We start from the raw sequence: 14,920 nt of genomic DNA on the forward strand, positions 1-14,920 counted from the left end.
GCTATAACTTTTGCGCAAACCAATCAATAAACGCTTATTGCGATTAACGAAAAATATGTAGAGGAATACGTATCGGCCTAAACTGAGGAAATTTTTTTTATATATATATATATTTTTGGGGGATATTTATTATAGTAAAAAATATTGCATTTTTTCAAAATTGTCGCTCTATTTTTGTTTATAGTGCAAAAAATAAAAATCGCAGAGGTGATCAAATACGACCAAAAGAAAGCTCTATGGCCCAGATTCACATAGATCGGCGCTAAATTGTGCGGGCGTAACGTATCTCATTTACATTACGCCGCCGCAAGTTTTTCAGGCAAGTGCTTTATTCACAAAGCACTTGCCTGTAAAGTTGCGGCGGCGTAGCGTCAATCACCCGGCAGAATTTAAATTCGGCGGGTAGGGGGCGTGTATCATTTAAATGAAGCCGAACGAACTGCGCATGCGCCCTCCGTAAAATATCCCAGTGTGCATTGCTCCAAATGACGTCGCCAGTACGTCATTGGTTTTGACGTGAACGTAAATGACGTCCAGCCCCATTCACGGACGACTTACGCAAACGACGTAACTTTTTAAAATTTCGACGTGGGAACGACGGCCATACTTAACATTGGCTGCACCTCATAGACCCAGGGGCAACTTTACGCCGGGAAAAGCCTAACGTAAACATCGTAACTTTACTGCGTCGGCCGCGCGTACGTTCGGGAATTCGCGCATCTAGCTAATTTGCATACTCAACACGGATTTCGACGGAAGCACCACCTAGCGGGCCAAAAAAAAATGCACTTAAGATCCGACGGCGTAAGAGACTTACGCCTGTCGGATCTAATGGATATCTATGCGTAACTGATTCTAAGAATCAGTTGCATAGATACGACGGCACAACGCAGAGATACGACGGCGTATCTGGAGATACGCCGTCGTATCTCAGTTGAGAATCTGGGCCTATTTGTGGGGGAGAAAGGACGCCAATTTTGTTTGGGAGCCACGTCGCACGACCGCGCAATTGTCAGTTAAAGCGACGCAGTGCCGAATAGCAAAAAGTGCTCTGGTCTTTGACCAGCAATATGGTCCGGAGATTAAAGTGGTTAAAGTAGAGTTACCATTTAACTTGACTACCTCCTGCCCTGTCTGCCGCCACTCATAAAGCAGGGTTCAGGTGGGTTTTTGTTTTGTTTTTTTACACAGGTTTACTATATATCGATGCAAAACCATTAAAGTGGAGTTGCACCCATAAATATAACATTACATCAGTAGTTTTAAAAAAATTCATTAGTCCTTTAAGAAAAAAAAAAATTTTTTTTAGATGCTTTCAAAGTGTTGTTGCTAGGCAGAATAGTTAATCTTCCCACTTCCTGCACCTAGGCGCTTAAGCTTCCTAACCTACACCGCACAGACTCCTGGGAATGTAGTGGGTGTAACTTTCCAGGAGTCTGTGCACTCCCCAGTCTCGAAGAATCATGTGACTTGGACAATACAGGTGCTGAAACCTGATCTGAAACCTATTACACTGCTTGTGCAGCACTGAGCATGTGCGAGATCTGCAAGGCTGAAATCCAGGAAGTCATACAGTCTGGCTTCATGATGCCCACACTTAAGATGGCCCCAGTCAATTTCTATTTTATAAAGTGTCTAAATGCTGTAACAACCTAACAAAACGTACCTTAGTTTACAGACTAACTTTACTAGAATACATTAAGCTTGTGTATTACAGGGGTATTTATATTTAAAAAGTGAAATTGTGGCCGGAACTCCGCTTTAAGTGTGTTGATGTTCTTTATTCTGCAGCATAGGAATGAGCCACGATGACGACCATCCATCCTGTGCAGGCCGTTCACATATAATGTCCGGAGAATGGGTAAAAGGCCGCAGTCCCAGTGACCTGTCCTGGTCCACCTGCAGTCGTGATGAGCTGGAGAACTTCCTGAAGTAAGTGGCCAGTTTTTATATTCATCAGAGCAGCAATAATAATAATAATAAATCTTTCCTAAATCACAGGATATTAAAGCGGTAATAAACCCTCAAAACAATAACTGATAATATTGCAGCTTACTGATTCTTGGATGTCTTTGCATTTTTTTTATTTTTTTATGCTTTTTTTCCCCCCTTTATTTTCACCTGACAATCCTGCCAGTAAGTCCCTTCCTTTACCAGCTCAAGCTGTCCAGCAAAAGTATCGGAGGGTTAGGACAAACCATTTGCCACTAAAAGGGGTGCCAACTATGATCATGATCTTTATTCATTTATGTTAAAGGGGTGTGCCAGTAATTTTTAATGTTTATTAAAAGTCAGCAGCTACAAAAAGTGTAGCTGCTGGCTTTTAATAAACATACTCACCTGCTCCACGTTCCAGCGACGCGCCGGCCGGGGCTCCGCTCCTCTCCCCCCCTCTCTGGCCGGCGTCTTCATTCCAAGTGTAGGCACCCGGCCGTGACAGCTTTCGGCTTCACGGCCGAGCACCCACTGCGCATGCGCGAACGGCGCTGTGCCATTTGATTGGACAGGCGATCGCCCGGGACCTGTCACGTGTCCCAGGCGATCGCCTACATGGAGGGGCTGCCAAAAGGCGATTAGACTATTCGCCTTAGCAGCCCCTCGGCGGAAGGAGGAAGTCCCACTCCTCCTGATGCCCCCACTCCCCCCCAAAAAAAAATTACATGCCAAATGTGGCATGTAAGGGGGCGAGGAGTGGATTAAGCGGAATTTCCACTTTTGGGTGGAACTCCGCTTTAACTACTTAAAGCGGAGGTTCACCCAAAAAATACATTTTTAACATTACATTCAGCCGAGTTGTCCTAATGACAATCGGCTGTTTTTTTTTTTCGTACATACCGTATTTTCACCGCCGCTTCCGGGTATGTCTTCTGCGGGACTGGGCTTTCCTAATTGATAGGCTTCCGACCGTCGCATACTGCGCGTCACAAGTTGCCGAAAGAAGCCGAACGTCGGTGCGCAGGCGCCGTATAGAGCCGCACCGACGTTCGGCTTCTTTCGGCAACTCGTGACGCGCTGTATGCGACGGTCGGGAGCCTGTCAATCAGATAGGAACACCCAGTCCCGGAGAAGACATACCCGTAAGCGGCGGTGAAAATACGGTATGTACGAAAAAAAAAAAACAGCCGATTGTCATTAGGATAACTCGGCTGAATGTAATGTTAAAAATTTATTTTTTGGGTGAACCCCCGCTTTAAAGTGGAGGTCCACACAAAATTGTTCCCCCCGCGCCGTCTTGTTCCCCCCCGTGCCGTCTTGCCGTCTTGTCCCCCCCCCCGTGCCGTCTTGTCCCCTCCCGTGCCGTCTTGTTCCCCCCCCGTGCCGTCTTGTCCCCTCCCGTGCCGTCTTGTTCCCCTCCCGTGCCGTCTTGTTCCCCTCCCGTGCCGTCTTGTTCCCCTCCCGTGCCGTCTTGTTCCCCTCCCGTGCCGTCTTGTTCCCCTCCCGTGCCGTCTTGTTCCCCTCCCGTGCCGTCTTGTTCCCCCCCCCCCCCGTGCCATCTTGTTCCCCCCCGTGCCGTCTTGTTCCCCCCCCCCCCCGTGCCGTCTTGTTCCCCCCCCGTGCCGTCTTGTTCCCCCCCCATGCCGTCTTGTTCCCCCCCCCCGTGCCGCTCTACCCCCCGTACCGCTCTCCCCCCTCAGTGCAGCTCCCCCCCCCCATGCCGTCTTGTCCCCCTCAGTGCAGCTCCTCCCCCCCCCCTCTGTTAAGACCCCTGATATCTCACCAAAGCCCCCCCCCCCCCAACAGGGCTGATTAAAAAAAAATGAAAAAAATAATTTTAAAAATAAAATTTAAATAATAATCAAAAATGAAAACAAATAACACATTGACAATCCACTACCCCCCCCCCCCCTTAAAAAAAAAAAAAAAAAAGTCACTGTAAAAAAATAAAAATTGTGTAAAAAAAAAAAAAGTCACATGACATTAAGTATCGGTATTCGGTATCGGCGATTACTTGAAAAAAAATATCGGTACTTATACTCGGTCACAAAAAAGTGGTATCGGGACAACCCTACTATATACATATATGTTCCTTTTAAAACTGTTATTTTTGGCCAAATGCATCCCGAATTTTTGCTTTCGTCACCAAAATTTCCATTCGGTGCACCTCTAGTAAGCTGCTATACATTATATATTTTTGGGGGTTAATACCACTTTAAAGCATTTCATGTCAGAATTTAGCAAGTATGGAATGCATTTCTTAATTTTTCAGTGTTGAAAGTCGGTCTGTCGTATTGCTCGCAGCCCTTAGGCTGTTGTTTTGAACTCTTCGCAGGTCCAAGGTGAGCTCATGTCTGCTGGTGACAGACCCTCGCAGTCACCACGCCGTCAGGCTTCCCCACAAACTGCCCGGGATGCATTATAGTGCCAGCGAGCAGTGCCAGATCCTCTTTGGCAGTAATGCCACGTTCTGCAAAAATATGGAGGTAAGGGAACGCAAGGTTGGTTTAATGTAACAGCTGATCGGTAGACAATAGGATTGTTTTACAGTGAATACATTTCTGATCTGCACCGTTTGTATGTTCTCTGTGAGTTTGCATTGGGTTCCTCCTGGGTGTTCTGGTTCCTATTTGCATCCCAAAATCATAATGGCAGTTAAAGGGATTGTAAAGGTACAATTATTTTTTCCCTAAATAGCTTCCTTTACCTTAGTGCAGTCCTCCTTCACTTATCTCATCCTTATTTCTTCTGAGAAATCATCACTTCCTGTTCTTCTGTCTGTTACTCCACACAGTAATGCAAGGCTTTCTCCCTGGTGTGGAGTGTCGTGCTCGCCCCCTCCCTTGGACTACTGGAGAGTCAGGACGCCCACTAACACACAGCTCCTTTCTCTATCTGCAATGTAGAGAGCGTCCTGGCTCTCCTGTAGTCCAAGGGAAGGGGCGAGCACTACACTCCACACCAGGGAGAAAGCCTTGCATTACTGTGTGGAGTTACAGACAGAAGAACAGGAAGTGAGGATTTCTCAGAAGAAATAAGGACATTTAAAGCAGAGCTCCACCCTAATTACAACATTACTGCATTTACACTTGCGCTATCAACAATGCTAAATACGGATGTTTTCATTTTGTAAATATGTACAGTACCTGTACATTGCTGAGGCTTCCGGTCTGCGTCGTTGCTGGAATTTGACGGGCATTGCGTCACTTCCCGTTCGATGCTGTGCAGTGGGAGCTTCTCTCCATAGCTCCCTGCCTTCACTGCGCAGCCGTCATATCAAATCTCGCGGTATTTCTTAAGCAGGAAGTGACGCGCTGAGGCTGTGGCTGTGTAGCTGAGGCTGTGTTTACATGATAAATCACCACGCCTGCCATTGCTATGGCAACACAGACGCTGGCGCCCATGGTCCACGCTGCGTGAGCGGTGGATGCTGGGAACACAGCGTCACCGCAACCAGGAAGTCCCTGCCCGTATGTATTGCCAACACTCAAAATGGAAACAGAAGGAATATAAGTTATTTTTCAGCACAGAAATAGAGCGGAGCGGACGTTAGAGCGGAGTGAAGTAAGTTTCTTTAAGCCCTGCACTTAGCTATGTAAATAGACTAAAAAAAAAAAAACGTTATTGCATGGGAGATCCGCTTTAAAAGCAAAATTAAAGGATGAGGTAAGTGAAGGAGGACTGCACTAAGGTAAAGGAAGATATTTAGGGAAAAAAATTACCTTTACAACCCCTTTAAACTGCCATTTTACCGAACAGGTGCTTATGTGATTAAACTAAAGGCATGCAATTGTTTGCTCCTATGGGGCAGGGATTAATTTGAATGGTCAATAATGAAATACATTTCATACCGCGCTCAAAAAATCACAAAGTGTTATACCAAATATAAAATATACAAAATCTTATGCCGCGTACACACGATCATTTTTCGCCATGAAAAACAAAAACAAAGTTTTTTCCAACTTCATCATTAAAACGATGTTGCCCACACACCATCGGTTTTTAAAAATGCTCTAGCAAAGCGCGGTGACGTACAACACGTACGACGGCACTCTAAAGGGGAAGTTCCATTCAGATGGTGCCACCCTTGGGGCTGCTTTAGCTGATTTCGTGTTCGTAAAAGACAATTTGCGCTTTTCTTTTTGTTACAGCTTGATGAATGTGCTTACTCCATTATGAACGGTAGTTTTACTAGAATGAGCGCTTCCGTCTCATAACTTGCTTCTGAGCATGCGCGGGTTTTTAACATCGTTTTAGCCCACACACGATCATTTTTTACAACCCGAAAAACGACATTGTTTAAAACGTCGTTAAAAAATGCAGCATGTTCGAAAAAAAAAAAAATAGTCGTTTTTCAGAAGCCGAAAAATGACGTGAAGCCCACACACCATCATTTTAAATGACATTTTTTTAAAACAAAGTTTTTTTCATGCCGAAAAATGATCGTGTGTACGCGGCATAAGAGTCCATGAACCACTACCAAATTTTTCAATCCAAGTGAAAAAGTGGAAATTTTTAATTGCTGTGGGGAATAAGTGCGTCTTCCACCGATAATTAGGCAACCATCCTACTCACCAGACCAACATGACACCCATTACAGGTATGCACTCAACTTCTTTGGTCGACCATGGCGAGGCAGTGGAACCTGTCCTGTTAAACCGCTGTATGGCCTTGGCCTCCGTGCTGCAGCTCAGTTTCAGGGTCTTGGCAATCTTCTTATAGCCTAGGCCATCTTTATGTAGAGCAACAATTCTTTTTTTTCAGATCCTCAGAGAGTTCTTTGCCATGAGGTGCCATGTTGAACTTCCAGTGACCAGTATGAGAGAGTGAGAGCGAGAACACCAAATTTAAAGCGGAGATTCACCCTAAAACAATTATATTACATTCCATCCAGCATACTGCCGACAGGTACAGTATGCTGTTTTTATTTGTTTTTTTTCGCTGTACATACCGTTTTATCGTAGTTTTTATTTTCTGCCTCCCGCGGGGAATAGGCGTTCCTATGAAGAGGCGTAGATGATTGACGTGCGGCTAAGGCGCGTCACGCGTACCGAAAATAGCCGGACTGGAACTCGGGTCTATACGGCGCCTGCGCACAGACTAGGAGCTGACTGCGCAGCTGCCGTTTATAGCCGAGTCCCAGCTCGGCTTTTTTCGGAACGCGTGACGCTCCTTAGCCGCACGTCAATCATCTACGCCTCTTCATAGGAACGCCTATTCCCCGCAGGAGGCAGAAAAGAAAAACAACGCTAAAACGGTATGTACAGCAGCAAAAAAAAAAAAAAACAGCATACTGTACATGTCGGCAGTATGCTGGATGGAATGTAATATAATTGTTTTAGGGTGAACCTCCACTTTAACACACCTGCTTCCCCTTCACACCTGAGACCTTGTAACTAACGAGTCACATGACACCGGGGAGGGAAAATGGCTAATTGGGCCCAATTTGTACATTTTCACTTAGGCCGGGTTCACACTTGTCCGACAAACGTTCCGACATTGGGAGCTCATGTCGCATGACGTGTGAAAATCAATGTTTCCCTATGGGAGCCGTCTTAAAGCGGAGGTTCACCCTAAATTTTGACTTTGGCTCAAGTAAACCTACAGGCATAGACCATAACTAATCCGTTTTTTTTTTTTGTTTTTGTTTTTATCGCGATCCTTACCCGAGTACCTGTCCATCACTATTCCCCGCGGGAGTGGGCGTTCCTAATCACAGGCTGTAATTGACGTGCTTCCGATCGGCGCATACTGCGCGTCACGAGTTGCCGAAAGAAGCCAAACGTCGGTGTGGCTCTATACGGCGCATGCGCACCGACGTTCGGATTCTTTCGGCAAGTCGTGACGCGCAGTATGCGCCGATCGGAAGCACGTCAATCACAGCCTGTGATTAGGAACGCCCACTCCCGAGGGAAAGCCGGGGGTGAAAAGAGCCGTATAACGGTATGTATGAAAAAAACAAAAACAAACTACAGCATACTGTGGGTCTCATAGGCCGGCTACATGTATTGTTAGAATTTTTTTTTAGGGTGAACCCCCGCTTTAACTGGTCTGACGCAAGTCGGTCCGACTTTGAAAACGCTCCCTGTACTACTTTGGTCTGACTTTGATCCTACTTCAGCCCATTGAATATCATTGAAGTCGGACCAAAGTAGGAGCCTTGTCCTTACCATCCGACTTGTGGCATCCACATGTGATTACAGCAGCAGTAAAAGGAATTTATCTCACTCTGGGATTGTTTTGATATTTCAAAGAACAAGTCAGGCTATCACAAAGTCAGATAGTAGTAGTATCCTGTTCATGAAAGTCAGATGGATGTAGGATCAATGTAGGACGGATGTTGCAGAGCAAAGTAGGATGAAAGTCGTATTGCTGTCGTGTAGTATAGTGTGAACCCAGCCTTAGGGGTGTACTCACTTTTGTTGCCTGCGGTTTAGACATTAATGGCTGTGTGTTGACTTATTTTGAGGGGACAGCAAATGTACACTGTTATACAAGCTGTACACTCACTACACAACATTGTAGATACAAAGTGTCATTTCTTCAGTGTTGTCACCTGAAAAGATAGAAGAAAATATTTACAAAAATGTGAGGGGTGTACTTACTTCTGTAAGATACTGTAGTTGTGTGTAGGTAAAAAACACAATGTAGCGGCATTAATGAGAACTGTCTGTGTGTCTCCTTTAATTTCAGCATTTGATGTGCGCTGGCTTGTGGTGTCTAGTAGAAGGAGATGCCTCTTGTAAAACCAAACTGGATCCACCTTTGGATGGCACAGAATGCGGAGCAGACAAGGTGAGCTGAAGAATTGGTAAAGCGGTAATAAACACAGATATTTTATATATTGCAGCTCACCAATTCTTAGATGTGATGTCTGCATTAGTTTTATCTTTTTTTTGTTGGGCTTTTTTCACCTGGTGATCCAGCCAGTAAGTCTGTTATTATTCAACTTTCTTTAACAGACAAAGCTGTCCACCAAACGTGGTAGTTTGGAGGGTTGAGACAAACCATATACCAATGACTGGGGTGTTCGCAAAGATGAGCTTTTTTATGTGTGGCTGTTGGCGAACATAACGAATACCGTATTTATCGGCGTATACCGCGCACTTTTTTGTCCTGAAAATCAGGGCAAAATCGTGGGTGTGCGATATACGCCGATACCCGCTTCCCGCGCCGAGTTTGAACTACTGCGCCGGCATATACCGAGCGCAGTACACTCGGGTATAGTCAGGCAGGCTTTGTTCCTCTCGCGGTCACGTCCTGTACGTCCTTTACGCGAGAGGAGCCGAGCCTGCCCGACTATACCCGAGTGTTCTGCGCTCGGTATATGCCGGCGCAGTGGTTCAAACTCAGCGCGAGAAGCGGGGAGCACACAACCGAAGCCGCAGACGGACTCCGGACCCGACGCGGAGCACACAACCGAAGCCGCAGACGGACGCCGGACCCGACGAGGCAGCCGATGGACGCCGCGCAAGACACCAAAACTGTAAGTACTAAAATGTTTTTTTTTTACAGGAATGCGAGTCCACATTAGGGGTGCGCGCTATACGCCGGAGCGCGCAATACCCCGATAAATACGGTATGAATTTATCCGAAGTTACGAATTATCCGAAATAAATAATGCTGCATCTAAAAAAATGGAACGGAACTAATTATTAATAAATAAAACGTTTTTTTTTTAGTTATTTATTATTATTCGTTACGTTCCATTCGTTTTAGATGCGGCATTCGTTATTTTGGATAATTCGTAACTTTGGATAAATTTGTTTAGTTCACTAACAGCCAAATTTGAAAGGAAATTCCAATTCCTATAATTTAATAGTTAGTAGTAGTTAAGTTCTTATTAGTTGGTTATTATTTCAGATTTTCGAATTTACGAACTTCCGAGTATTCAAATTCACAAATATTAGGAAAATTTTCTAACCACTTAATCCCCGGACCAAAATAGACGTACAATAATACAAATATATGAATAATAATAAATAACGTACATAAATGTACAATAATAGTATAATAATATATTATAAGAGACAGAAGAAACCATTGGCCTGTGCTTAAAGGGGTTGTAAAGGTTGCTTTTTTATTTTCTAAATAGGTTCCTTTAACCACTTAACCCCCGGACCGTATTGCTGGTCAAAGACCAGAGCACTTTTTGCGATTCGGCACTGCGTCGCTTTAACTGACAATTGCGCGGTCGTGCCACGTGGCTCCCAAACAAAATTGGCGTCCTTTTTTTCCCACAAATAGAGCTTTCTTTTTGTGGTATTTGATCACCTCTGCGGTTTTTAGTTTTTGCGCTATAAACAAAAATAGAGCAACATTTTAAAAAAAAATGAATATTTTTTACATTTTGCTATAATAAATATCCCCCAAAAATATATAACAAAACTTTTTTTTTCCTCAGTTTAGGCCGATGCGTATTCTTCTACATATTTTTCGGGGGAAAAAATTGCAATAAGCGTTTATTAATTGGTTTGCGCAAAAGTTATAGCGTTTACAAAATAGGGGGTATTTTTATGGCATTTTTATTAGTATTTTTTTTTTTTTACTAGTAATGGCGGCGATCAGCGATTTGTTTCCGGTACTGCGACATTATGGCGGACACTTTTGACAAATTTTTGGGACCATTGTCATTTTCACAGCAAAAAATGCATTTAAAATGCATTGTTTACTGTGAAAATGACAATTGCCGTTTGGGAGTTAACCACAAGGGGGCGCTGATAGGGTTATGTGTGACCTCATCTGTGTTTCTAACTGTAGGGGGTTGTGGCTGTAGGTGTGAAGTCATTGATTGTGATTCCCTATATAAGGGAACACACGATCAATGACAGCACCACAGTGAGGAACGGGGAAGCTGTGTTTACACACGGCTCTCCCAGTTCTTCAGCTCCGGGAATGGATCACGGGACTCCAGCGGCGATCGGGTCCTGCGGTCACGGAGCTTCGGACTGGGTCGCGGGAGCGCACCCGCGACCCACGGCTGGGCACTTAAAGAGGATGTACCTGTACGTGCTTGTGACCAGCCGTGCCATTCTGCCAACGTATATGTGCAGGAGGCGGTCCTTAAGTGGTTAAAGGGATTTTCGTTAATTCGGATATTTCTGAGTTAAGAAATTTGTCGAAATTTGGAAAGAAACAAATTGCACATATCTATCTAGTATGTACCAAATGCTCACTTTGTAAAAGCATCAGTGACCTCATCAATCAATCCATTGTAGAGGGCAGAGCTGTGGGAGGAATCCAGCAGGCTCCACCCACTACAGGCTGTCTACAGATAACTACAGGAGGGGGCGGAGACAAGACCAGTCAGCCTGCACTAGGAGAGCGGTCTTTATTACAGGAAGTCTCACACTGGATTACTGGAGAACTGGAAGGAATACACAAAGCACTCCGAGATTCAGCCAATAATACACATGATGAATGTGTTTAGACAATATTTGCCTAAACTGATTGTAAATGATCACCTGGTAAAACAACCCATTCGGTTTAAAATGGAATTGAAAGGCATAACATTTTTGTACGATATAAAAATCAAAAGAAAACATTATAAACCTTTTTTTTCTCTTTTTTTTTTTTTATAAGTTGATCACACTCCCTCTGTTCTCAGCTGCATAAGAGCTGGGGGAGGAGAAACAGCAGCACACAGAGCTTCAGGGTGTGCAGCGGGGGGGGGAGTGTCAGGGCAAGTCTGATCATTAAAGAAGAGTGCACAAGAGTCCAGCATAGCTAGAAAACTGACCACAGTGTGCTCTCCTGCTAAGCGTGGTCAGTTTTTAATAGGAAAGCAGAGGGACTGGTAGGATCACCAGGGATTTCACATAAAGGAAGCAATACAAAGAGAACAGGAGACTTTCTCATACAAGTATATGGTACAGCAGACACATATCCAGATTATGATGTGTTGGGGTAACAAACGCTTTAACCTTGAGTTTGGGTTTAAGAACTGGTAGGCTGCAATATATAAATTTTTGTTTTCTGGTATGATACGGTTTTACGTGATCTATTACAATAGTTCCTATGAAATGAAAGTTTCCTGTGCCAGCTGTTCCTTCCGTAACACTGACAGCGGGGGGTTAAAATCTGCAATTCTCAGTCCTGGGGGTTTGTATTGCAGTGGTGCCGAGCCGGAGAATGCGTGAGCAAGACCCCAATCCCGCAGCATGTGGATGGAGACTGGAGTACCTGGAGCTCCTGGAGCATGTGCAGCCGAACCTGTGCAACCGGAGCACGCTTCCGGCAAAAAAAATGTGACAACCCACCGTGAGTGTTTCCTTACAAGACGACATGTTAATGATGATCTTTCTTCTTTTTTTTTTTTTTTTTTTTAACCAAAAGGATTTTTAGTAGTCAGTATGAGACCGGGTTAGACGAAATCCGGGCGCCAGGTCGCAATTGCGACTAGAATTAGCGACCTGGCGCCTGGGGAAGCATAGGCCTGCAGAAAGCCGCGGGATCGATTACCATCTGGCGCGGCCAAGTCCCCCATCCTGTGCGGCCCGGTCCCCCATCCTGTGCCTTCGTGCTCCCCTGCCGCGCGATCACATTGGGCCGAGCCGGCCGCTAATTGAGGCCGCGGCTTTGCGGCCTTCTGCAGGCCTATGCTTCCTTATGTGATCTGGTGCCATCTTGTGGTGGCCGTTGGTATGGCATACAACCAGCAATGCTAATGGAGCTTCCCCTATGTTTTCACTGCCATCTCCTTCCCTCTAATTAGAACCCCCAAACATTATATATATTTTTTATTCTAACACCCTAGAGAATAAAATGGCGGTCGTTGCAATACTTTCTGTCACACCGTATTTGCGCAGCGGTCTTACAAGCGCAAATTTTTGGGAATTAGGAGTTACGGCGATTCCAGACTGTTTTTCGTGTTCGCTACGTTGCCGCTAGTCTAGTTTCCCGTCGCAAAGTTAGTCTTTTTTTTTGGTGCCTTAACTTTACACTGCACACGTATGTGCTGTATAAAGTATGGCCGTCGTTCCCGCGTCGAAATTTAAAAACTAACGTCGTTTGCGTAAGCCGTCCGGGAATACGGAATTGCGCTACGCGCGTCGCCGTTCGAAAAAATTACGTCACGGCGCGCAAAGCACGGCGGGAGTTCGGAAACGGAGCATGCGCAGTAGGTCCGGCGTGGGAGCGCGCCTAATTTAAATGGCACACGCCCATTTAAATTGGCCCGCCTTGCGCCGGAGGCGTAGGTTTTCATCGCAAGTGCTTGGTGAATCGGGCACTTGCGATGAAAACTTGTGGCGGTGTAACGTATCTACGATACGTTACGCCGCCGCAGTTCTTCGTGAATCTGGCCCTTAATTCCTAGAGCCATGTCTTGTCTGTTAGCTAGACCCTACTGTAGTAATATGGTATAGTGGGTAGATAATTAATATTTAGGTATTAGTATGATGATGTAAGTCATTTTCCAGCAGCAACCCGATTCTTCCAGAGAGATGCACATTATTGACTTCCAACACAGAACAAAGTCCATAAGATGCTTGCAACCGATGACAAAATCCAACAAATCCAGTAAATATGACAAAAAACAGTAGCCTTAGAGTCCCATTTTTTTCTAGATAATTTCTAGACCTGTGCCTTCATATCCAAAAAGAATGAATAAACTGAACGCCAGGTTATATTGCCTATACACTGAATGGCTGAGCAATTTGATTGGCTGTTTCCATTAGGCCTTTGATCTGCTTCTGTCTTTCAGAGTGATAGACAATGACCCCCAGCCGGAAACCGCTGCAGCTGCAGTCATAAACTGCCCTAATTTGCATTCTTGCATATTAACATAGCCCAGAGTCACACTCCGTCCCCTTTGATATGTGGAGTAAATCTTGTTTTTGTTTGGCCACTATCCCCTTTGGTCAACAAACACCCTTTTCATGTTTAAAATTGATTTGTCCTGGAATGTCTGTACGTGATAAATATATACCGTGCCATACATATAACACAATATATAAAATACATACACATATATATATTAACCACTTAAGACCCAGACCAAAATGCAGGTAAAGGACCCGGCCAGTTTTTGCGATTCGGCACTCTGTCGCTTTAACTGACAATTGAGCGGTAGTGCGACGTGGCTCCCAAACAATATTGGCGTCCTTTTTTTCCCACAAATAGAGCTTTCTTTTGGTGGTATTTGATCACCTCTGCAGTTTTTATTTTTTGCTCTATAAACAAAAATAGAGCGACAATTTTGAAAAAAATGCAATATTTTTTTCCTTATGCTATAATAAATATCCCCCAAAAATATAAAAAAAAACGTTATTTTTTTCCTAAGTTTAGGCCGATATGTATTCTACCTATTTTTTTTTTTGTTAAAAAAAATCGCAATAAGCGTTTATCGATTGGTTTGCACAAAATGTATAGTGTTTAGAAAATAGGGGATAGTTTTATTTTATTAATATTTTTTTTTTTTTACTACTAATGGCCGCGATCAGCGATTTTTTTTCGTGACTGCGACATTATGGCAGACACTTCGGACAATTTTGACACATTTTTGGGACCATTGTCATTTTCACAGCAAAAAATGCTATAAAAATGCATTGTTTTCTGTGAAAATGACAATTGCAGTTTGGGAGTTAACTAGGGGGCTCTGAAGGGGTTAAGTGTGACCTCATATGTGTTTCTAACTGTAGGGGAGCGGGGCTGGACGTTTGACATCATTGATCGCGTTTTCCTATATTAGGGAACACACGATCAATGACAGCGCCACAGTGAAGAATTGGGAAGCTGTGTTTACACACAGCTCTCCTCATTCTTCAGCTCTGAGGACCGATCGCGGGACTCCAGCGGCGATCGGGTACGCGAGTCCCGCGGCCACTGAGTTTTGGACCGGGTCGCGGGAGCGAGACCCACGGCGGGGCACTTAGCCCTCATTTACACCTAGGAGACAAAACGCCTGAAGCGCGACGCCCGTGCCGCTGGAGGGGAGAATTTCCATTGATGTCTATGAGATGGTTCGCATCTCATAGACGCCGTA

General features: G+C 44.7%; 1 protein-coding gene across 2 annotated transcripts in view; it reads left to right on the forward strand.

The window, feature by feature from the left end:
• Positions 1–14,920, forward strand: part of ADAMTS17 (ADAM metallopeptidase with thrombospondin type 1 motif 17) — a 449,726-nt gene that overhangs the window by 271,030 nt on the left and 163,776 nt on the right. For both annotated transcript variants that reach the window (XM_040342328.1, XM_040342327.1), the window contains 4 exons: positions 1,792–1,932; positions 4,271–4,421; positions 8,629–8,730; positions 12,050–12,195. In XM_040342328.1, the coding sequence (XP_040198262.1) occupies positions 1,792–1,932; positions 4,271–4,421; positions 8,629–8,730; positions 12,050–12,195 (540 nt within the window). The remainder of the gene's footprint in view (positions 1–1,791; positions 1,933–4,270; positions 4,422–8,628; positions 8,731–12,049; positions 12,196–14,920) is intronic.

The sequence above is a fragment of the Rana temporaria genome, chromosome 3, assembly GCF_905171775.1.
Source record: "Rana temporaria chromosome 3, aRanTem1.1, whole genome shotgun sequence".
Taxonomy (NCBI): domain Eukaryota; kingdom Metazoa; phylum Chordata; class Amphibia; order Anura; family Ranidae; genus Rana; species Rana temporaria.